Below are 23,869 nucleotides of genomic sequence, written 5' to 3' on the forward strand. Positions count from 1 at the left end.
AATCACGATTCAATTACAGTAATACATTAATTATGAGCTTTAATCGAGCTTATAAAAGATTTTTTGACAATTCGAATAAGAATTAGGACCAAATTGTAAAAATTTGAAAAGTTCGAAGCGACATCATGGCTTCAAGTTTTTCTCATCGCAACATGACCTTCTCAATATGTCACGTCGCAACGATGAGCCTATGCTTGTCACGACGAGACTCTCTGACTTGGCAATGTCGCAACGCCAAGATTCATAACTGCAACATGGAACCTATATTTGATAAAAATGTACAATTTGGTATCTAATTTAATGTTCCAACTAAAACATTCAAGAAAATACATTACATGCCATTTCTAAATGACTTAAAACTTACCTAAAACATGCTAAGTAAGTTCAAAAATATCATTTCAATTTCATAGCAATTCATATTAACATTTTATAGCTTTTTATAGAAATAAAATAGAAGTGCTCATAAATTTAAGATAGTTGGGAGATAAAAAAGACAAAATTTAGAACTATTAATAACTCCTCCCCAACTTATAATAGGAAGATAAAAGCACTTCAGCATGCTTCAACCCACATCTTTCAATACTAATAACATTGTTGATACTAACTAAATTAAAAACTGTAAGTTAAATAAAATTTAAGTACACATATTGCTGTTGTGATGTAAGTATTTAGGATAAATCACCCTACTATAAATTGTATATATAAATTAACAAAATTAAAGAGCATTGGTAAAATGTATAAAAATTTATTAACTTTCAATATTTATAATAAATTAAACACAAATATAATATACAAAGCCTTGATGCCTTGAATCCTATAGGGCTCTTCAACCAGCCTTTAATTTTTGTGATTGCATGAGTCTTGGCTGCCACAAATTGAAGAAGAAAAAAAATATAAAAGCATTTTAGAACAAATACACACAAAATAAGCTTCTGCATGTAACAAACTTATATAAGTTGGTTTCGGGTTTCACAAGTTTTGAATCGTTTTAAGTTTGAGGTTTTAATTTTTGGATTGGACCATTGCGAATAAAATTATTTTAAGTATAATTTTTTCAGATTATTTTAAATTTGAATGAATGTTTTGTATGAATCAGTTTATATTTGGGTCAATAATAAACTGGTTTAAATCACTAATTTTTATGATTAGTTAAATTTTCAGATTCATGTTAGAATTGACACATTTAATTTAAAATATTTAAACATTAAAATAATTAAAAGTCACAAAATTTATATTTTAGTTAGACCTCCCAATTTTTCAAAATTCCTAATTAGGCCTCATAAAAAGTATTGAAATCTTCAAAAGTTGTCTTTAATTTTCTCAAATTTTTTATTAAATCTCTTAAATTTTATTTTCAAAAAAAGAATCTCATTAAACACCAAAAATTAAATAGATTGAATCCAACATTCAGGAGTTACAAAATTCTCATAAATAACAAGAGTTTGCAAAAAGACTAGTAAACAACACCTACTTTCGTTGATGTATGGTATAATAAGTCTGCAAAGCACCAAGCAAAAGTGCTGTAATGGCACCCACAAATGCCAATAACGTCCAAATACTACTAAAATAAGTATGATAAGCTTGAGCTACATGATTAATCCTCGCAGTCTCACAATAATTATGTATTTTCCGTCTAACCTCACTGGAAATCATCGATCTAGGAACCACATCAGTGTTCATCTTATTGAAAATCTTAGCCACTTCTGCATCACTCCCCAATCTATTGTATAGTATACCGGCGGCTCTCAGTTCTTTAACATCTTCAGCTTCATCGATCAATAAATCAAGGAAACACATATATGAAGTGACGGTGAAATCGTCGTCGAAATCCGGACACATTTCGTAAGCTATTAAGTTCATGGTTGAATCATCGACGGAGATCGGCGGTAAACATAATTTTCCGACAAAGAAGATACGGTTGAAACTGATGTCGGTTAAACAACTTGTTTTGCTGGCTTTTAACCATATCCCGACCTTTTTAAGCTCTTTTACGTTACGAATGAGGTGTGAATGGAACCGTTTTGCTCTTGCTTCGTTGCTAGATCCGTGTTCAATGAAAGACTTTGGTTTTTCTTTATTAAAAAGGAGTCTTAAACACCACCGCCATGGTTTTTTTTTATTGAAAGGAAGTCTTAAATACCACCGCCATAGTTTTTCTTTATTGAAAAGGAGTCTTAAACACCACCACCGTGGTTTTTCTTTTTCGAAAAGGAGTCTTACTCGTAGTAGATGCAATAAGTGAATTCGCTCTCCTTCTTTTTGCCGCTCCCACCACTTTTCACTGGAGCAAAATCTGCATTAGTGGAAGCGAACTTATATTTTTTTTGGGTAAATTACACTAACAGTCACTCAACTTTTAGATAGCTAACAAAACAGTCACTCAAGTTTCAGTTCAATCACTAAACTTTCGAAAAATAATAAAACAGTCACTAATATTATTAAAAAGTGACAAATCAATTACTCATCAACATTTTTCGTCACAGGTTTAATGTGACCAATTAATTAACTGATGTGACTAGTTAACTTGCCATGTTGGACAAATAGTTAAAGCGTAAAAAAGAAAAGAAAATATGATTGGTTAAGGGTAAAAAGAAAAATAAGAGAAATGGAGAAGAAGAAAAAAAGAATAGGGGAGGAAGAAGGGAAAATGGAAGGAGCTTTCACGCTTCGTACCAACAATTCCCAAGGGTCAAAACCCGGGAACTTGGATTTTGATCATTGGGAATAACTGGTTTCCTTCCATTTTCTCCATTTCTTCTTTTTTTTTTGTTCTTCTACTGCCCATAATTCTTAAATGGGTTTGTTTAAATGACAGCTAGCCCACCCTTAAATGCCATGTCACTTTTCATTTACGTCTATAACGGAAAATGGTTAAAAGGACCAAAGTTGAGTGATTGTTGTTGTAATTTACCCTTTTTTTATTTGGAATTGTAAATTTTTAACTTTCAAAATCCAACTCATTAAGTTTCTATTTATAAGTCTAATTGGTCTAATGAATTCATCCCATTTAATTAAATTAATTATTAAAATTTTCTATTTGATTACCCAGTCCAATTAGTTTTTTTTCGGTTCAACCTGTTCATATAGATTCCTAAGTCGATTGGTCCAATGACTTCCTTCGGACTGATACCTTAATTAATTTCCAATCCAAATCGATTAAAATAATATTGGCTAAAATACAATTTTTATTATTTTATTAATGCAAAAATCTTACCATTTTAAAGATATTAAAATATAAAATTTCCATTTTAAAAAGTCGGATTTGAAATCATAATGTACACTCAACAGGACCAAAGGAACTGGTAGGGAAATTTTGTTTTATGCACCATTTTCATCACATCATTTATGATCATATCTAATTAAAAGAGGATAGATCATTTTTTTTTTCATTCCATATGTACATTTGGATTAAACTTCCAAATCAAAGATAATGTGTCTTTTTTTAATTGAGTAGGACCATAGATAATGTGGTTAAAATGGTCCATAAAATAATTTATCACAAGCAAAAGTAATTCCAAAATAGAAAATTACATTTTAATTCTTTAAAATTATTAAATTATAAATTTATATATAATAAAATTATATTTTAACCCTCAAAATGGAAAAATATTCTGTTCAGTCTTTTTTAAAAAATATGAACATATAAATCAATACATGAAAAAATTTAAGGATCCGATAAAAGTTGCCGGTCAGGCTAGTTGGAGAGAAAATTGAACAATGTATTAAACCAGTTGAATTGAATGATCGCTTTCTTTATATTTTTAATATATCTTTAATATTTTGAAAAAGTTATATAATTGAATCCAATAAACGAATCAATCAAAAATAAGATGTAAAATCCTTTTAACATTTATAAACTCGACAAAATGATTTTTTTTTTTTAAATTCCTTAAATTACCTGTCCTCAGCTTGGGTGATAACAGTGTCGTCGATGAACCTTATGATTGCATTCATGAACTGTTCGCCACCGCTCCAGCTTGTAAGCAATTCAAGAACACGAAAAGGTATTTGGTTCTCCAACAAGAACAGATCCGAGTACACAAATGTAAGCAAATCGTTTTTAATAAACAACTGGCCATAATCATGAAAAAAATCATCATCATCACCGTAACGCATATAAACTGCTTGTAAAATTGCGCAGCCGTCAACGAAGAACATCCAAGCCAGTTTCTCGTCATCGTCGCTATATTTCTCTAATTCCTGTGGATCATAGCATTTCTTTAAGTCATCGATCTCTTTCTTCATATTGCTGTACACCTTAAGGACGTCAAGGTGTGAGACGAAATCTGCTGCTAATTTGAGCTTGAGCTCCTTGGATTCATGGAGGGTGGGATCATCGTGGTGGAGTGGGCCGATTGAGATCACTTTCGGCTTGAAATACTTCTTGAAATCTTCATTACGGCGAAGGGTAGATGAGACTTTTTGTATCAATGGTTTGCCTCTTCGGGTGGTTTTGTCGCTTTCCAAAGCTTTGAATAATGAACAGATATTCGCTAATTCGCTACTGCTGGGAGCGACGTCCGTACACGGCATATCAATGGCCACAAAATCGTTGTTGGTGTTGTTGTTGATGACTGTTTGATCAGTGGAAACTGCTCCGACATTGCCGCTTCCTTCCTCCGTGGACGACATTTTCAAGCCGAGCGGGTGGAAGTAATAAACAAGGTGATTTTGTAAACTGTTTTTGGCAGAGTGAGTGATGTTGGAGAAAAGGTGGCAAAATGGCTACGATGATGACAAATATTTTATAGCTTACATAATAAACATATAAGAAAAATAGTGTATGGGTTGCCACACAATTGTGACATTAATATCGTTAAAAATTTAATGTTTTAGTTAATATTTTTGTTAAAGAAAAGTAATTTAACTTTTTTAAAAGGTTAATAGCTAAATTTAACTCAAATAAAAAAGAATAAAAGTCAATTTGACAGAAAAAGTAAATATTGAAGGTTAAATTATCATTTTGTCATTTTTTTAAGTTTCACTTATACAAATATAATATAGGTTTAAATATAAATATATGCCTCCACTAATCTAAAAAATCTAGATAAAATTTACACATAATACATATAAAATGAGACTGAAACCCACACATCACAATTAAAAATAATATTATAAAACCTAAATACTCAACAACCCAAAACCTTCTCCTTAATCTAAGACCCAATCATAGGAGAATTTTACATTTACAACTCTTATTAAATTTCATACACTTAAAAATAGCTCCGTGCTTCTTTACATATAATAATTGCATTTGTTGTTCTACAACTCATGAAAAACTCGAATTTGCAACCACATATTATTCACATGCCAACCAACCAATTTATTACTCACATGCCAACCAATTTTTTTTATTGAAGTTATTTTACTTATAAGCTTTCACATATAACCACGCTTCTTTAGATATGTTAATTGCATTTATTGTTGTACCTCACTTATGAAAAATCTCAAATTTGCAACAAAATATTATTCACATGCCAACCAACCACTTCTTTTTTATTGAAGTTATTATACTTATATGCTTTATGCTTATTGTAACATTCTATGTTAGATCTGATCTACAGGACACTATAATCATTGTCGCAGCAACAACAGTCAGAATTACGATAAGATAATTTTTATTTAAACATCAATCATGATGCAATTACAGCAATACATCAATTATGAGCTTTAATCGAGCTTACGAAAGTTTTTTCAGCAGTCCGAACAAGAATTAGGACCAAACTGTAAAGATTTGAAAATTTTGGAGCAACATCGCGACTTCAGCTTTTTCTTATTGCAACATGACCATCTCAGTAGTCACATCATAATGAAAAGCCTATCCTCGTCGCGGCAAGACTCTCTGACTTGGCAATATCGCAACGTCAGCCATGACGTGGACCCTATTTTTGGCAAAAATATACAATTTGGTACCTAATTCAATGCTCCAACTAAAATCATGCAAGAAAAATACATTATATGCCATTTCTAAATGACTTAAAACTTACCTAAAACATGCTAAGTAAGTACAAACATACCATTTCAATTCCATAGCAATTCATATTACCATTTCATCAATTATATTCAACTTTTCAAAAACTTACACTAAATATCAACAAGTTATACAAACATATACCATTACCTTTATCGTGCCATAATGAATCATTCCATTTCAAACAATCTATCACATTAGTTCTTTTATTTTTATTTTTTAGTCAACATATGCAAACCAACTTAAATAGATCAGATTCCAACTTTCCAAATGCATCAGATATTTCATATTCATGTACTAACAAAGATCATGCCAAGAACCCACATGCAAAGTCATTATATACCACATTTAACTCAACAAGACTTTTACACAACCAAAGATTACTCCAAAAGTTTATTATGCATGTTGCAATCCTTGACTCAGATGATAAAAAAAAAAAAAGACAAATTGACAATAGAATGGTGTAAGCTTCGAACAATCCAACCGACGTGTTCCACAATGTAACAACCTAAAAGGAAAAAGAAAACAATGGGGTAAGCATATATATGTAATCTAAAACTTACCTAGATTAATTGAACATAGACAATTACTCAATAAGCTATCAAATTTATTTTTCCATGGCACTTAGATATCGTACATGTAACAACATTTCAAGTCGAAAATGTTAATTACAACGTTGAATCATTATGTCTTCTTTTTTTAAGTTTCACTTATAGAAATACAATATAGGTTCAAGTACAAATATATGTCTCAATTAATCTAGAAAGAATTAGAAAAAATCCACACATGATATATGCATATAATGAGAGTGAGACTCACACATCACAATTGAGAATAATATTATAGAACCTAAATACTCAACAACCCAAAACCTTCGCCTTAACTAAGAAGCTAAGACCCTGTCAAAGGGAGAATTTTATATCTACAACACTTCTTAAATTTCATTAGCTTAATAATAGCTATTCAAATATTTAACATTGTAACCATGCTTCTTTACATATAGTAATTGCATTTGTTATTCTACCTAACTTATGAAAAATCTCAAATTTGCAACATGTTATTCACATGCCAAACAACCAATTTATTATTCCAACCAACCAATTTATTATTTACATGCCAACCAATTTGTTTTATTGAAGTTATTATACTTATAAGCTTTCACATATAACCATGCTTCTTTACATATATTAATTGCATTTATTGTTGTACCTCATGAAAATTTTCAAAATTCCAACAACAAATTATTCGCATGCCAACCAATCACTCTTTTTATTGAAGTTATTATACTTATAAGCTTTCACATGTAACCATGCTTCTTGTAACACTTTTCATTGGATCCGATCGTTGGGTCCGATCTACAAGACGCTACAGTCATTGTCCAAGCAACTACAGTCAGAATTACAATAAGATAATTTTCATTTAAACATCAATCATGATTCAATTATAATAATACATTAATTATGAGCTTTAATCGAGCTTACGAAAGCTTTTTTGGAAGTTCGAACAAGAATTAGGGCCAAACTGTAAAAGTTTTAAAATTTCAAAGTGACATCATGGCTTCAACCTTTTCTCATCGCAACATGACCATTTCAGTATGTCACGTTACAATGACAAGCCTATGCTCGTTGCGACAGGACTCTCTAACTTGGCAATGTCGCAACATCAAGATTCGTAATTGCAACATGGACCATGTATTTGGTAAAAATGTACAATTTGTATCTAATTCAATGTTCCAACTAAAATCATGCAAGAAAATACATTACATGCCATTTCTAAATGACTTAAAACTTACTTAAAACATGCTAAGTAAGTTCAAACATATCATTTCAATTCCATAGCAATTCATATTACCATTTCATCAATTGTATTCAACTTTTCAATAACTTAAACTAAATATCAACAAGTTATACAAACATCTACCATTACATTTATCATGCCATAATGAATTATTCCATTTCAAACAATCATCACATTAGTTCTTTTACTGCAATGCCCCAAAATTTTAATTTTTAATTTTGTATATGTGTGACACACAAGTGTGTATCTGCTTCAATGGTTAAGTGTTCTGGGTGTGTGTGTGAGGTCTCAAGTTCAAGCCTTACTTGGGCAAATTTTTTTATTTTTATAAATAAAGCATTAACCTTGTGCAAAGGGCTTAAGTTTAATTGTTGGTAAGTTTATATCAGAATGGGCTTGTTGGTCTGGTGGTTAAGTGGAGTGTTGGAGGTTTTGTGTTCAATTCTCTGTGATGGCATGGAGATAGTATTTTTGCTCCAATTTTGGCTAAGAGTTGTGTTGGGGAAAAATTCTGAGTAGTTGTGTTTTAGTGGGTTAATAGGGAGTGATTTTAGGAGATAATTGGGGCAAAATTCTCTGTGTGTTTCAGCTAAATGTATTGTTATTATATAAAGAAGAAAAGTGCCTTATCTTTTTTTTTAGTGTATGTATCATGGTCCTATTGATGTGGTACAAGTTTAGTTCTTTTGAGTGTGTCTTGAGATGTGAAGCGCCTTATCTTTGTTTTTAGTGTATGTATTGTGGTCCTGTTGATGTGGTACAAGTTTAGTTCTTTTGAGAGTGTCTTGTGATGTGAAGTATGTTTTGTTAGGGCTCTTGGCTCCTATGTTTCAATGATAATAAAATATATGTCAAACAAAATTCTCACAAAAAACATGAGTTTACAAAACGACTAGTAAACAACACTTACTTTGGCTGATGTATGGCATAATAAATCTGCAAAGCACTAAGCAAAAGTGCAGTAATGGCACTCAAAAATGCCAAAGACTTCCAAGGACTCCTAAAATAAGTATGATAACCTTGAGCTGCATGCTTAATCCATATTTTCTTACAATGATTATGTATTTCTCGTTTAACCCCACCGTAAATCATCAGACTAGGAACCAAATCAGTATTCATCTTATTGAAAAGCTTAGCCACCTCTTCATCACTCCCCAATCCGTTGTATAGTATGTCAGAGTCTCTCAGGTCTTTAACATCTTCGGCTTCATCAATCAATAAATCAAGGAAGCACATATATAAAGTGGCAGTGAAATCATTTTTGAAATCTGGACACATTTTGTAAGCTATCAAGTTCATGGTTGAATCATCGATGGTGATCGGCGGTGTCGAAACCATTTTTTGATTTTGAAAATAACGGGGATCAACTTTTAAAACCAAATGTGGAGTCGCCACAAATCTTTTGTTTTGATGTGATTGGATCACCTTAATAAAATATTTTATTTCATTTAAATCAATTTTGGCCTACGAAATTTGAGAAAACGGGTTCGGGAGCCGGTTACGTACGAGGAAGGATTAGCACCCTCACTACGCCCAAAATTGGTACCGAATTTGATTAAATAATGTCCTTATGTCTAAAAATATTTTGAAATACGATTTCTTTTAAAACACTTGAATGACTCAAATTAGACTTCAAGATTCGCTTGTTTCAAAGGAATACAGTATCACATCCAGCACGTTAGGACACTGTAACACCCCAAAACCCAGCCTAGATGTTATGGCTGAATCTAGTGCATCACATCAAACCATTTTTCAAATTTGATCTTTCCGATGAAAATCCATTGCTGAATCTAAATTCCTTTATTATTATTAAACTAAAGTTCTCATCAAAACGTTTACCAATTTGTTTGCCTTTGGCATATTACCTCATTTAAAACCACAGAAGCATTTTGAAAACTTTGTTGTTGGAAGCTCGTGTTCCTAAAAAAAATGCCATTTTGAAAACTCGAGTTTTCCTAAACTAACAGTTTAGTATAAGAAATCCCAATCCAAAATTTAAAACTTAAAACCCACCAACGACCTTATTACATAAATTAAAAACCCAATAAGAAATCTAATTGCAATCAAAAGTAACAGAAACAATAGTGTGGCCATATCTGAGTCCCTCGCAGCTCTAAACCATCTAAGCTCAGGGATTACCTGCACAGTATGAAACAGGGTGAGTTTACGAAAAGTCAGTGTGTAATCCCAACATCAAACAGACAGGGATCAACATGGTATCAGTACAGTCTGAGCCGAAACCCTATTCAATAATAGTACAGTCTGGGCCGAAGCCCTATTCAGTATCAATACAGTACGAAATGCAACCCATCCCATAACCATCCAGCACACCACCCGTACCAACCAGCACACCTGTGGGGATATCAATCGACCCACCTAACCAGCACACCAATAACGCAGCAAAGCTGCCAGTAGTAATAATAACGCAGCATAGCTGCTGTAACAGTGAGTGTGGCAAGCCACCAGAGAAATATATATGTGACAAAGTCACCAGTACAGTACTTCCTCCATATCATGAGCCCAGCCCCATACAGATGTCGTGTCATAAATAAAATGTGCATGCAACATGTCATACTCAAAACCAGTTATTTAGAAGTGCTACGCATATCATTTAACCTACCACTTACATTATAGGGGTTATATCATCAGTTAGGGGCAAAACAGTAATTACAACCCCTCAAGGGTATTTCAGTCATTTAACAGATTTTAAAGTCTCGATACAGATAACGACCTCATCAAAGGCCTATAATCACCCCGTGAGACTCAGACACTCATTCGAATAAAACAGTGAAATGGGCCACCAGCCCAATATTCGGCCCAAGTGGGCCCACAGGCTCGTGTGGCCCGCCGACCTAATTCCAGCAATGGCTTTGCGGTTTTCATAGCTCAGTCTGATATTTTCCATCTTTTGCAACCTTTAATCCGCGTGGGCCCACGAGCCTATTGGGCTCACACGGCCCATTTCAGCCCATAGAGGCCACAACGGCTTAAGCCCGTGAGAGCGCTCGCGGTGGCCTTTACAGTCTGTCACCCAGGTTTTGTGAATTCATTGACCTTGCGAGCATTCGCGCACTCGCACGGTCGTAAATGCTGAAGTTTCGGCTTTTCGGCTCTTCTGCCGATTCATAGATACGCAGTGGTGTGAGTACACACTCTTTCGGCTTTTGAACAATAATAGAGTGGTGTACAGTTACACACCTTTTTTTGGAAAGGAAGACGTCGAACCCTACACGCTCAACCTAAATCCAAAACAATAAACCCTAGTCAGTTCTGTAATGCTTGGGTTAACCCCCAACTACAAACTCACCAACTCCCAACAATAAACATCACTTACCTTGCTACAACTAACGGGGCTTAAACCATCCTTCTCCAACGATCACCTTCTACAAACCACAACCTGCATCAACAACCCATTTATTCAGCACCTTCATAATACTTCATTAAAATCAAACGCACGTCTTACCACGACGAGAACTAACACGAGAGGCTATAGCATTCAGCTCACCCCCCTCAGATAACGTCACAACCCCCTAACCCTTTGAATGAAAAAGAAACGTTAGATGAGCTTATCCCCACGACAGTCAAGAGGATTCTTTTACTCAGGAATACCCAAATCGAACAAGAACACAAAAGAGAGCCTTTAATTATTCAACTAGGGAAAACACTTACCTTTAATTAACAGAGACAAGGAGTCGGTTAGGCCACCACTGCTTCGGTCACACAGGGAAAGAAACAAGCGGCTAACTTCAGGAGAGAAAAAACAATGAAAAGGATGAAGAATGAGTTGGGTTTGGTTTCCTCGACTTTAGAAGCAAGAAGAAAAGATGTTCAAGACCACCAAAAAGAAACAGGTTACTAGTGTTTGGCTAAAGAAGATTCAGCAAGCTTGACTCAAAGAAGAAAAGAGAAGAAATTGGGAAGAGGGACAAGTCACTTATGATCAGCACTAAAGGGTAACAAAAAGAAAAGCCAAAAGTTACAAAGAAAGATTCGGCACCTACCCCACACCACAATTGCCGAAAAATGCCTAATCCAAACCCCTTGACCGAATATGCACCCCCACACACACCCATTTGGCAACAACTCCCCCCAATTCAAATTCTATGCTAACCTCTATGATTTTCTCCACATAATCCTCCCCTTATCTCTCTATGATCCACTCCCCAGACCAGTTCAAACTCCCACACAACAGAGTCCGAAACCACTTCAAACTCTTGTCGCCCCCTTCAGCAAAATTTAATACTCCTTTGCTTGCCATGGGATTCGAACCCATGCCGCCTCAATTGCTCCACACGCCACTTGCCACTAAGCCACAAGACTCTTTGTGCCATCAACCAACCACAATTACTGATAAGGCCTCAGTGCCAGCGCTTAGGTTCTTTTAAGAGCAAAAAAATAAAGATGCTGCAAAAGCTGAAACTTGAACCTAGGACTTCCCAGACACTCTCAAACACACCCAAATCACCTAGCCATTAAAGTAAACATGGAATTTATGCTAAAATGGCAAAATTAAAAAAAAAACCTAAATTTTTAAGGCGTTACAGACACGATCCTTTAAACCCTCGAAACTACGATCAATTTTGATTTCTAGAAGCCTATACACTTGAAAATTACAAAAGGATGTTCGCTTATTTGGTCCAACAAAAAAATGAAACCTAGCACGATAGGGCACGATTTCTCGAATTTCCAAACATTGAACATTGCCTTATTTTAGAATTTAGAAAATGCAGATGAAATTTCAAAGGAATGTTTGATTATTTTGGACAAACGGAAAATTGAAACCCAGCACGGTAGGGCACAATTCCTCGAGTTCCAAAACATCAATCATTACCTTTGTTTTAGTAAATTTTCAAATAAACAATTGTAGAACTAGCTCAAAACACATTAATTTGACTTGAAATAAAATGGGATAATTAGTTTTAAAGAGTTGGAAATTATAAAGCGACATTTATAAACCAAAAGGGAAAAATAAAAACATGGAATAATATGCATGCATAAAATACGATGATGGATGAATGAAGATAATATAACTTATTTAATCAACTAACAAAATAAACAATTAAATATAACTAATCTAAAAAATATAACCCGCTTTTCAATCATGTATGGAGAATAACCGATATAATAATCTGAGAATAATGAGTAAATAATATGCAACGACAATGTATACAGATAATATAAAACCATTAACATAAAATGTACAAAACAAGATGGAAATTAGAAATCAATGTGGTATAAGACAATTTTAAAAGAATGATGAACTAATGAACATATAATATATATAATATATGAATTGCTGAATTTGAAATAATTTGCATAAAAGACTAGGGATGTATATAACTATTAAAATAGATGTTATAGAGCGAATAAATTTGGGTCCAAATAATATGCAAAATAAAGATGTTTATTGAAAATAGGCAATATACACACAATAAAGGAAAATTTAAGTAATGCATAAAATTTGAAAAGATAGTAAAAGATATATATATATACTAAAATATAATCTTAGGAAATAAATTATGTACACAATAGATTTAAAAGACATATACATATATATAAATGAATTTAGAAGCAATTATATGTAAAAATAACATGGAGATAATAATGCATATAAGATTAAATTAATTTTGCTATAAATTATATATGTGCCAATATATGTCAAAGCATTTAAATGTGATACTATATAAAATTTTAAAATAACATATTATAAAGAAGGGTTCGAAATAATAATTTTATACACAAAAATGAAGCTTTTAGAATAGCTTCATATATACGTAAAAATATTAAGTAAATTTTAAAACAATAGGTATTTTAAATAGAAAACTCCATTAAAATAATATATGTACAAATATACACAAAAATATTTAAACAAAATTTTATATAAATGGTTAAAATAATATGATATAAAATAAACTTCAAAATAATGATTATATAAAATAAAGTAAAGTTATCAAAATGATTTAACACACATAAAAAATAATAAAAAACTAAATGGATTTTCAAAATCATAATGAATAGAAGACTCAATTAAAATAATATAGGTACAAGTATATAAAAGATTTTAATTAAATACTTATGCAAAATGTTAAAGTTATATAATATAAAAAGAACTTCAACCTAATTACAAATAAAAACACAGGAAAAAAATTAAAATAGATCAACACATATATGAAAAAATTAAATGTATTTTAAAATGGCAAGTTATACAAAAAGAAAACTAAATTAAAATGAATTAAAATAAAAGGGATAATTTAAAAATAAAATAAACTACTGGGATTAAAATAGGGACCCACGCGCAATGCACGCGAATTCACAAAGACCAAAACTGGAAATATTCCAGATCCCAAAATGCTGCATTGAGGCATGGGCTATATTGCAAAAACACACAAATTTTAGGAAAAATTTAAAAACAAATGAAACGCAAATATGAACTAATTGAAATGCGGCGCAAATGGGAAAGGACTAGCCGAATAAATTTCCCATTTGAAGCAGAAAGGCGCGGAGTTGGGTCTTGGAACGGGTTGACGCGCGGATCCCCTTCCTTTAAACGGCGCCGTTTCATTTTTAATCCAAAATTTCAAGAATCTGAATGGCAATCTGCCATTTTTCAAGCCAAAAACCGAGTGCCCATTTGCTAGGGTTTCGACGCAGCAGCTTTGAGGCTTTTCCATCCCTTTTTGTCCATTCAACCGCCACCATTCCACCATTGAAATCGATGGATGATAGCTCGCAATGAAATCATTCCATTTCCCAATTCTAAACCTCACCTCAGAAGGTCAGATTTTAGCCTCAAAAACCTATCTCAAGCTTCGATTTCAACGAAGAAGATACGGCCTTCGATGGCTCATTTGAAGGTATGCTTTCCTTTTTTAATTTCTTATGCAGAAAACCACATGCAAAATCTAGAAAAAAAAATAGATTCAAAAGGAAAAGAAAAAAAACACTCGAGATCTCCTTTTAGAAATTGCTTTCAAATTTTCTATTCAATCTGCGTATTAGTGTGTGTAAAAAAAACGAACAATACATTGTTTATGGCTTTATAGCTGAAATCCCAAAATAAAAAATACAATTTTTCTTCTTTTTTTTGTATTTGTTGTTGTCCTCTTGTTTATTCACAGGTATGGAGGCCAGTTGGCGTGGTGGTACGTGGCACTCGGCGTAAGGCGTATGGAGGCGCGCATGACAGTCGTACGGTGCTGAAGGTTGGGGCTTGGCTGTGGCGCAAGGGGGAGAAACCCTAGGGTTTCTGTTTCTAACATATTTTGGGCCATTTGGGCCTCAAATTTTTGGGTTGTAATTGGGTTAATTTGGGCCCGATGTACTGGTTTTGGGTCTGTAATGGGTTATGGACTTTGGACTTTGGACTTGGCCTTAATTATTTATTAGTTTGGTTTATTATTGTTTTGTATTTTAGTTTTGCTGTGGACCCGGGCAAATTGACCCGTTTACAGGCGGTAAACATAATTTTCCGACGAAAAAAATACGGTTGAAACTGATGTCGGTTAAACAACTTGTTTCGCTTGGCTTTAACCATATCCCGGCCTTTTTAAGCTCTTTTACGTTACCAATGGTGTGTGAATGGCACCATTTTGTTCTTGTTTGCTTGATGTTGGTAGATCCAGCGTGAGCAGACAGCTCCTCCATGCTTTTTCTTATTCTTTCTTTGTCGAGGTGAATTGGATTTTTCAGCTTCCACCATTTTTTAGAGTGAAATCTGTGTCAAGTCATGGATTTATAAGCTTAATTCATCCGATGAATTCTAAATAAATTATTAAAAATTTGGATTTGATTGATTGGTTCAATTTTTTGACAATTTAATATGCTCATATTAATTCTCAAGTTAATAGATTTAATAGCTTTCTCTAAACTCGTATTTCATTTAATTTTCAATCTAATTTGATTTTAATAACATTTACTAAAATATAATTTTTATTATTGTATTAATACAAAAATTTTACCATTTTTAAAGATATAATTTTTCTATTTTGAAAAGTTGGTTTTGAAAATGCACACTCAACAGGATATGGGACTGGCGGGGTCGTTCTCAAAACGGAAAATTATATTTTAATTCTTTTAAAATTATTAAATTATAAATTTTATAATAAAATTACATTTAATCCTTCAAAATAAAAATAAAAATTTGTTGAACCTTTATAAAAATATGAATTAATACATGTAAAAAAATTAAGAATTAGACTAAACCTGTTGATGGAGCTAAATACATAGAGAATTAAGTAGAGGTGCTCATAATTTAGGTTAGACCCAATAAAAGATTTAGGCTTAGGTTCGCATGTTGATATTAATTTTTTAATATTTTATATAATTTTAAATATATATAACACAATAAAAATATTAAAATAAATATTTACTAACAAACTTAAAATAATTTTTAAAAAAAAATATGTATACTTAAATAACACTCATATAAATAGTAAAATGGTAGCGAAATAGGTGGAAAAAATAGCATTAAAACAACAAAAAAAAAAGATTTTTTTATTCTTTTGTGAATTCAGGCTGGGGCCAGGCAAAATTTTAAAATGGTATTTTTCCCAAATCTATTTTTGGGGTTTATATTTTTATTAAAGTCCTCACACTTTTCAAATAAACCGGGTAACCCAACCAATGAGTAAATCTAGAATCAAGCAAGATACTAGTCCAGAAGAAAAGAATAGACTAATTGAATCGAATGGTGAAATCAAATTTTTTATATTTTTAATATATCTTTAATATTTTCTAAAATTTTATATAATTTAAACGAATGAACTATTCAACCGAAAATGAGAGTCTAATCGATTCCATCATCTAGCTATAAAAATCTTATACCTGTCCTGCTGATGTGATTGTGGCTCTTTCATCTCGGCTGGGTTAACGACGGTGTCGTCGATGAACCTTTTGATTGAATCCATGAACTTTAGGCCATCCCCCGAGCTTGTAAGCAATTCAAGAACACGAAAAGGTAATTGGTTTTCCAACAAGAACAGATCCGAGTACACAAATGTCAGCAAATCGTTTTTAATGAACAATTCGTTCGACTTACGATCATAATCTTGGCCGTAACGCATATAAACTGCTTGTAAAATTGCGCAGCCGTCAACGAAGAACATCCAAGCCAGTTTCTCGTTATCGTTACTATACTTCTCTAATTCCTTTGGATCATAGCATTTTTTCAAGCCATTGATCTCTGTCTTCATGTTGTTGTACAAGGTATCCTTATCGACGCCAATTTTTTTGACGAAATGTGCTGCTAATTTGAGCTTGAGCTTCTCGGAATCACGGAGGGTGGGATCATCGTGGTAGAGTCGGCCGATTGAGATCACTTTCGGCTTGAAATACTTCCTGAAATCTTCGTGACGGGCAAGGGTTGATGGGACTCTTTGTATCAATGGTTTGGCTTTGGGGTCGAGTTGGTCGCCCTCGAAAGCTTCGTCTAATGACCGGAGATTCCGTAGTTCGCTATTGCTGCGAGTGAAGTCCGTAACCAGTATTGGAATGATCGTCTCTAGGGGATTGTTATTGTTGTTGTTGGTGGTGATGATTGTCTGATCAGTGGAAACTGCTCTGCCGGGAGCCCCGACGGCGCCGCCTCCTTCTTCCTTGGACAACATTTTCAGGCTGAGCTATTCGAAGTAATTAAGAAGCTGATTTTGTGAACTGTTTTTGGCTGAGTGAGTGATGTTGGAAAAAGGTGGCAAAACGGCTACGATGACGACAAATGTTTCTATAGCTTATATAATAAACACATGGAAAATATTTTTGTTGTAATATCAATTTCAGCCCTTAATATTTATATTCTTGTAAATTCTTATTCTTTTTAGTTGAATTTAACCTTCTATTTTTAAAAGTGTCAAATTTTACTATGAATAAAGAGAAAAGAGTCGAATTATTATTTTTTAACGAAACAGTGACTAAAGTATTAAATTTTAAACATGATAACTCATATGACAATTTACGTGTACATGTTTTCTTATTTTAAATTATTCGTTGCGTGGTATATAAGAAAAGCCGTGTTATGTTAGCATGAAATGCACATGGATTTTCACACGAGTTGTAACACCAACAACATTAAAAATTTAATGTTTTAGTTAATATTTCTGTTAAAGAAAAGCAATTTGACTCTTTTTGAAAGGTTAATGGTTAAATTTAACTCAAAATAATAATAATAATAATAAATAATAAAGAGTAATTTGACAAAAAAATATAAATATTGAGGGCTAATTTAATCATTATATCTTTTTGTTAAAGTTCCACTTATATATTTTGTACAAATATATGTGAGGATTAATATAAAAAGAACAAAACAAAATTCACACATGATATGAGAATATACCCACACATTAACTAATTAAAATTAAACAATTAAAATATACAAATATAAATAATTTTTTACAAAATTTTAATTGTTTAATCTTAATAATTTATTTTCACAACATTAACTCATACAATATATTCCGGATATTAAAATATATTAGATTTTTATTAATATATACATATAATAACTCCGTATATCGTAGGGGTAAAAATAATTGTTAAACTATAATTTGGCCCAGACCAAAGTAGTCCTAACTTAAAATTAGGTTAAGGTATTTGGGAGGTCTTTATATTATGAGGATTAGATCAAATTAATCTCTCTATTATTCAGTAGATCAATTTAGTCTCTATATTCTTAAAAAGAACCAAATAAGTCCAATGTGCAATACAGTTAATATTTACTATATAAAAATGTCTTGTTTTTTTCCAATTGCAATTCAATTCCAAATAAAAGGTTTCATTTTCAAAATCATAAAAACTTTAAAAATATTAACTTTGTTAAACAATAAATATTATATTTATTTCAATTTGGTCTTATTTAATTTTTTTAATAATACAAGAACTAAATTGATCCATTTAATAGTAAAAGGACTAATCTGATCAAATCCTATAATATAAGGATCTCTCAACTACAATCCTCTCAAAATTATTTATTCCGAAATACAGACAGAATAAACTAGACTTCCGGGGTGGTGCACCTAATTCAACCTTTTAACATGACTTAGAGTATAATATATATATTTATAATACTAATGATAATTGTACTTTGCCAAGTCACTAAGTATGGTATTTGATCTTACTTTTCGTTTTCTCCAGTAGGAGCCACTCTTATGACTTTATCGAAGGATTTAGTTCCATCGGCTGCTCCAACAATCTATTTATATTTTTTTTATTTTGAGTAGTTGATTTTGTATCGATTTCATTTATATCGGTCGGTACACATTGTTTCAATAAGAAATCAAAATGATCAATTTCATTTTTCGCACAAGAGCAACGGAAAATTGTTTTTACATAAAATTTTAATCTATAACGGTAAAATTATATTTTGGCTCTTCATAAATTACAAGATTTTAATTTAATTTTTAAAATTTATAAAAATATTAATTAATACAATGATGAAATTGGGTCTTAACTCTTTTAAAATTTATAACTTAATTTTAGTTCCTCAAACAAATTTTCTAACTTCACCCTTATTTGTGCACTAGTAAAAATTCTAATCTATATCAACCGCACTGATCATAACATTATATATTGATTGGTATATAAAAGATATTAGAAATACTATTTCTTTTACCAATTTTAAACTTTAACTAAATTAAAGTAGAAACTTTAATATTTTAAGTTGAAAACAAAAATAAATTATTTAACAAATAAGCCAATGAAAAGAAAAAGTGGAAATATAAATTTTATTAAACTTCAATTTTTTAGTATGAGATGATAATGTTGTGAATTTTTAAAATAATGTTATGGTTAATTCACCCTTTAACGTGTCTTTAAGTATAATGTATATTTTATAATACTAAAGATAATTGTACTTTGCCAAGTCACCAAGTATGGCATTTGATCTTACTTTTCGTTTTTCTCTAGTAGGAGCCACTCTCATGTCTTTTATCAAAGGATTTAGTTTCATTGGCTGCTCCAACGTACTATTTTTTTAATGAGATAAATTAATGTAGTTAATTTTGTATCGATTTCAATCATATTTTGTTGTGGGTTTTTAAAATAGTGTTTTTAAAATAGTGTTACGGATAACTTTTTTTGTTTAATGTATTGGTTGGCTTTATTTTTTAGATTTTTAAATGATGAATTTTGTATATAAAGATTATTGATGAATATTTATTTAATTGAATAATTTTTATATTTATTTACTTTCATTCATTTAATATTTTTAAATCTTTTTATATATTAAATATTTTAGAAATCTATTGATAATTTTGAAAAGATATACAAAACAAGTCAATACTAATATGTATCCCTTTTTGTAAAAAAATAGTGCGTACATTAGTGTAGTACTAACTACCCTGGATAAAAAACCGTTTAGTCCTTAAATTTAGTAACTTTCCTCAACTTAGTACTTAAACTTTTATTTTATCTACATTAGTCTTTTAACTTGACAGTTTTTCTCAATTTTGATGCATGTGATAACACATCACTATAATATTGAGATGCCATCATCTAAAAATTATATTTTTAATAAAAATTAGGTGTTAACATGGGAGAAACATTACTATAATGACCAAAAATGAGAAAAGCTGTCAAATTTCATGACTGATGTGGACAATGGTGAAGCCAAGGGGCTGGTAGGGACTCTACCCCCAAATGAATTTTGTAGCGACGTAAAAATTTTAGCTTGGTCGCTAATTGTGGCAATTTATTGAAAACTTGAAAATTGAAGTTTGATTTTAAAATAAAGAGGGAGTCGCCACTGACCTTTTCCTAGGTGTGATCGGACACCTAATAAATTTATTTTTAAAACAAAAGAAGGACGAGTTTAGGTCTACGTCAAAATCCAGAGGAAAAATTAGGGTTCGAGAGTCGGTTACGTGCGAGGAAGGTATTAGCACCCTCGCGACGCCCAAAATTGGCATCTTGTTAAACACGTGTTGTAACGCCCCAATTTTTGGGAATTCTGTGAATGTTGGCATAGGTTTAATTATGTTTGTGGGCCTCTAGAAGGCCCAAGCTTAAGATAGAACCCAGTAATTTTAGTTAATTTTTGTTCCATAAGAAAAAGGGAGTGAAATTATGAAATAGGACTTATGTGAAAATGTTTGAAAATGCTATAGGCTAAATTGAGGTGGCCAAATAAATAGGAGTGCAAAATAGGAGGATTTGCATGACAAACCTCCCATTTTACATGAAGTGGCTACCATCATGTTGTTGTAGACAATATGAGTACTTGATATCCATAATTTATGGTACAAATTGATACAAATTGATAATGGGTTAGGTAAATGTTCCATGATAATGGATTAGGTAAATATTCCATGATAATGGGTTAGGTAAATGTTTCATGATAATGGTTTAGGTAAATGTTTCATGATAAGAAATTCATGTCTTTTGTATTAAAGAATTAAATGGATGAAATATGAAGTTTTATTAAAAGAAAAAGGGGTGAAAAGAACAAAGTTTTGTCCATCTTTGTTCATCCTAGCCTAAAGTTAGAGAAGAGAAAGGAGAGGAGAAAGCTCTTAAATGTTCGGTCACTTGGGGAAGAAAATTGAAGGTAAGTTCATGGTAGTTTGCTTCTATCTTGATGTTCATGAGTTCTTCTTGATTCTATCTTAACTCTTGAAGCATATTTTGATTTTTAGTTGTGTTGTGAGCATTTAGTCATGAATTAAAATGAAGGAAATGGTTGTTGTTTCATGTTCTTTTGATGAAAAATGGAAGATAGGTGAAGTTGAGCCAAACAAATGAGCATGCATGTGCCTTAGATGCTAAAGGGAAAAATCGGCTAACATGTTGTGCTTTAAAATGATGAAATGGAGATTATGCTTAAGTAAAAATCATAGATATGTGATGATTGATTGGTGATATACATGTTTAAAGAACATGCATGCAAGATAGGTGTATGAAAGAGTGATTTGGTAATAAATCTGCTTGGGACAGCAGCAGTAACGTGATTTTGGAAAATCACCATAAATTGTGGGAGATGAATTAGAAGCTTAATAAATTATGTAATTAAAGCTTAATGAGTCTAGTTTCAAATGGAATAAACGAGAACATATTTTGAATTCTGTACAATGAGAAATTTGATTCATAATGAAGTGTGTTCAGATTAGTCAAACAGTGAAACATGGGAAACTTTGAGAAAAATCTGGTATTGATTGGCTAAACCAAAAATTCTGAAAATTTTATGGATAGAAGATATATGAGTCTATTTTCAAGGAAAATTAACGGAACTTGATTTGGAGTTTCGTAGCTCCAGTTATAAATAATTTAGTGACTGTTGCTCAGGAAGACAGCTTGCAGTGAAATTATGATTATGTGGTAAACATTGACAAAAATTTGTTAATGAGTTGCTTATTGATTTCTTATAAGCTTACTATGATCTGTAGGTGTGGTTGGCCGAATATTGTAAGGGGTTAATACGTAGTTTGTATTTGAATAGTTAGATTAACGTGTTAGTAATCCAATTGTAGGCGGTTCGTGTGTGGATCTCGTCAGCATATCGTCGCAAAAGCAATGTGTGTAACTAGCACCCTCTTTCTTAGTCTAGATCAGCAAAAGTCGAAATGCCGAAATGCCGAAAACCGTATTTTGTAGATTTATGAAAAGTCGAATGCTCGTGAGGTAAATCGATTAATGTTTTTGGTAAGTTGCAATGTTTGGACTGCAAAGTGCATGATTTCTATGCCCTCGATATTTTTGGGCTTAATGGGCCAAAATTGGAATGATGGGTCAACGGGCCCAATTCGGTAAGAACCCTCGGTACGTGATTCTGTTAGTACGTGAAAAGTAGGAATATGCATGAAAAACCCTAAAATAGATAAATTACTGAAATACCTTTAAAAGTGGAAAATTTACAGTTTTACCCTAGTAGATAAATTACCGAAATACCCCTAGGGTTAAATTGACCTAAATGCATGTTTGACTGTTGTTATTTACTGCATGCCATGTTGTTATTATCTGATGCATGGGACTGGGATATTGACGGAGGAAGTACTGAAAGTGGCTTGTCCACGTACTGGAGGCTTTGCCTCAATTCTTCGATAATCGAGCAAAAAGTCAAGGCAAATCGTGGAGTGTTGGGTGGGTGGGTTGAGCTATTCCCACATGGAGTGTATGGTGGTAGGGTGGAGTGTAGTGGTTGGTGGGTTGAGTAGTCTCCCAAATGGGCTTGCATATGTTATTGATGTTGCATGTATTTTGAAATGGGCCTATGGGCCATACTGTTATCTGAATAAGGGGCTAAGGCCCAGTTTATTGTAATCTGAAAAGGGCTCTGGCCCAGTACCACTATTACCTGAATGGGCTTAGGCCCAATGGGCTTGAGCTGACTTGGACTTTGAATGGGTTTTCCTTACACACTGAGTTTCCCCAAACTCACCCCTTTTATTTTCATCCACGCAGGAAATCCCCAACCATAGTGGGCTTGGAGCTATGAGGGAATTCGGAGTGGCCACCCGTTCTGAAAGTTTGATTTTCTTCTGGTGAACTGGACATCCTTTTAATTACGTTTGAGGTTTTGGGCTTTTAAATGTAATAAGGCCGCTTATTTATTTTTGATGGTTTTTAATATGTATTACTAAGATAGGTAATACTTATTTTAACTGTTGAAATTAGATAGCTTTAGGGCGCGTTTTCAAAAACAACAGTTGATTTCAAAATAACACGACAACAAGCAAAGCTTCCGCAATGAAAGTATTTTCCAAAATTAATCACTTTTCCTAAAAATGACTTAATCGAATCGGTTTCCTAGAAATATCCATGACGTTAAGGTGTGGCAATGGCGGTATGCATGTCTAGGATTGGATCCGAAGGGAGGTTGGTACTTAAGCAGTCCGATGGACTCACCACCTCTTTTCCGGTTTCCTACCTGGTGCACAGCTTCCATTCACTTTAACCCTTAATGAATTAATCTTTTGAACATCAAGTACGATTTTCTAGACTTAGAATGGAAATTTTTTTTACGTTTTTGATGTGGCATGCCGGATCCGGCCATAACTTCTGGGCCGGGTTTGGGGTGCTACACGTGTTGTCTTGATTTTCAAAAATACGAGTTCAATATAATCATTTAGTTGTGATCCGATTGAAGCACGAGAATTTTCAATTCTTTTGATTTTTGGA

At 32.5% G+C, this 23,869-nt stretch overlaps 2 protein-coding genes and 2 long non-coding RNA genes across 4 annotated transcripts; 2 read left to right on the plus strand and 2 right to left on the minus strand.

Annotated features, from left to right (window-relative positions):
* Positions 1–1,467: 1,467 nt before the first annotated feature.
* LOC108471388 (uncharacterized) lies at positions 1,468–4,632 on the minus strand. Its single transcript, XM_017773015.1, has 2 exons — positions 3,899–4,632; positions 1,468–1,924 (listed from the first exon to the last, which is right to left on the minus strand). The coding sequence occupies exons 1-2, from the start codon at positions 4,630–4,632 to the stop codon at positions 1,468–1,470; spliced, it is 1,191 nt and encodes a 396-aa protein (XP_017628504.1).
* A 9,696-nt stretch (positions 4,633–14,328) lies between these two features.
* Positions 14,329–15,163, plus strand: LOC128284077 (uncharacterized). Its single transcript, XR_008274391.1, has 2 exons — positions 14,329–14,622; positions 14,887–15,163. It is a non-coding gene; the product is annotated as an uncharacterized LOC128284077 (long non-coding RNA).
* Positions 15,164–16,566: 1,403 nt separating this feature from the next.
* Positions 16,567–17,463, minus strand: LOC128283991 (UPF0481 protein At3g47200-like). The gene has a single exon (XM_053021442.1). The coding sequence runs from the start codon at positions 17,371–17,373 to the stop codon at positions 16,567–16,569; it is 807 nt and encodes a 268-aa protein (XP_052877402.1). The 5' UTR covers positions 17,374–17,463.
* A 3,562-nt stretch (positions 17,464–21,025) lies between these two features.
* Positions 21,026–23,394, plus strand: LOC128284075 (uncharacterized). Its single transcript, XR_008274389.1, has 2 exons — positions 21,026–21,302; positions 23,153–23,394. It is a non-coding gene; the product is annotated as an uncharacterized LOC128284075 (long non-coding RNA).
* Positions 23,395–23,869: the final 475 nt, after the last annotated feature.

This window comes from Gossypium arboreum, chromosome 11, assembly GCF_025698485.1.
Source record: "Gossypium arboreum isolate Shixiya-1 chromosome 11, ASM2569848v2, whole genome shotgun sequence".
NCBI lineage: Eukaryota > Viridiplantae > Streptophyta > Magnoliopsida > Malvales > Malvaceae > Gossypium > Gossypium arboreum.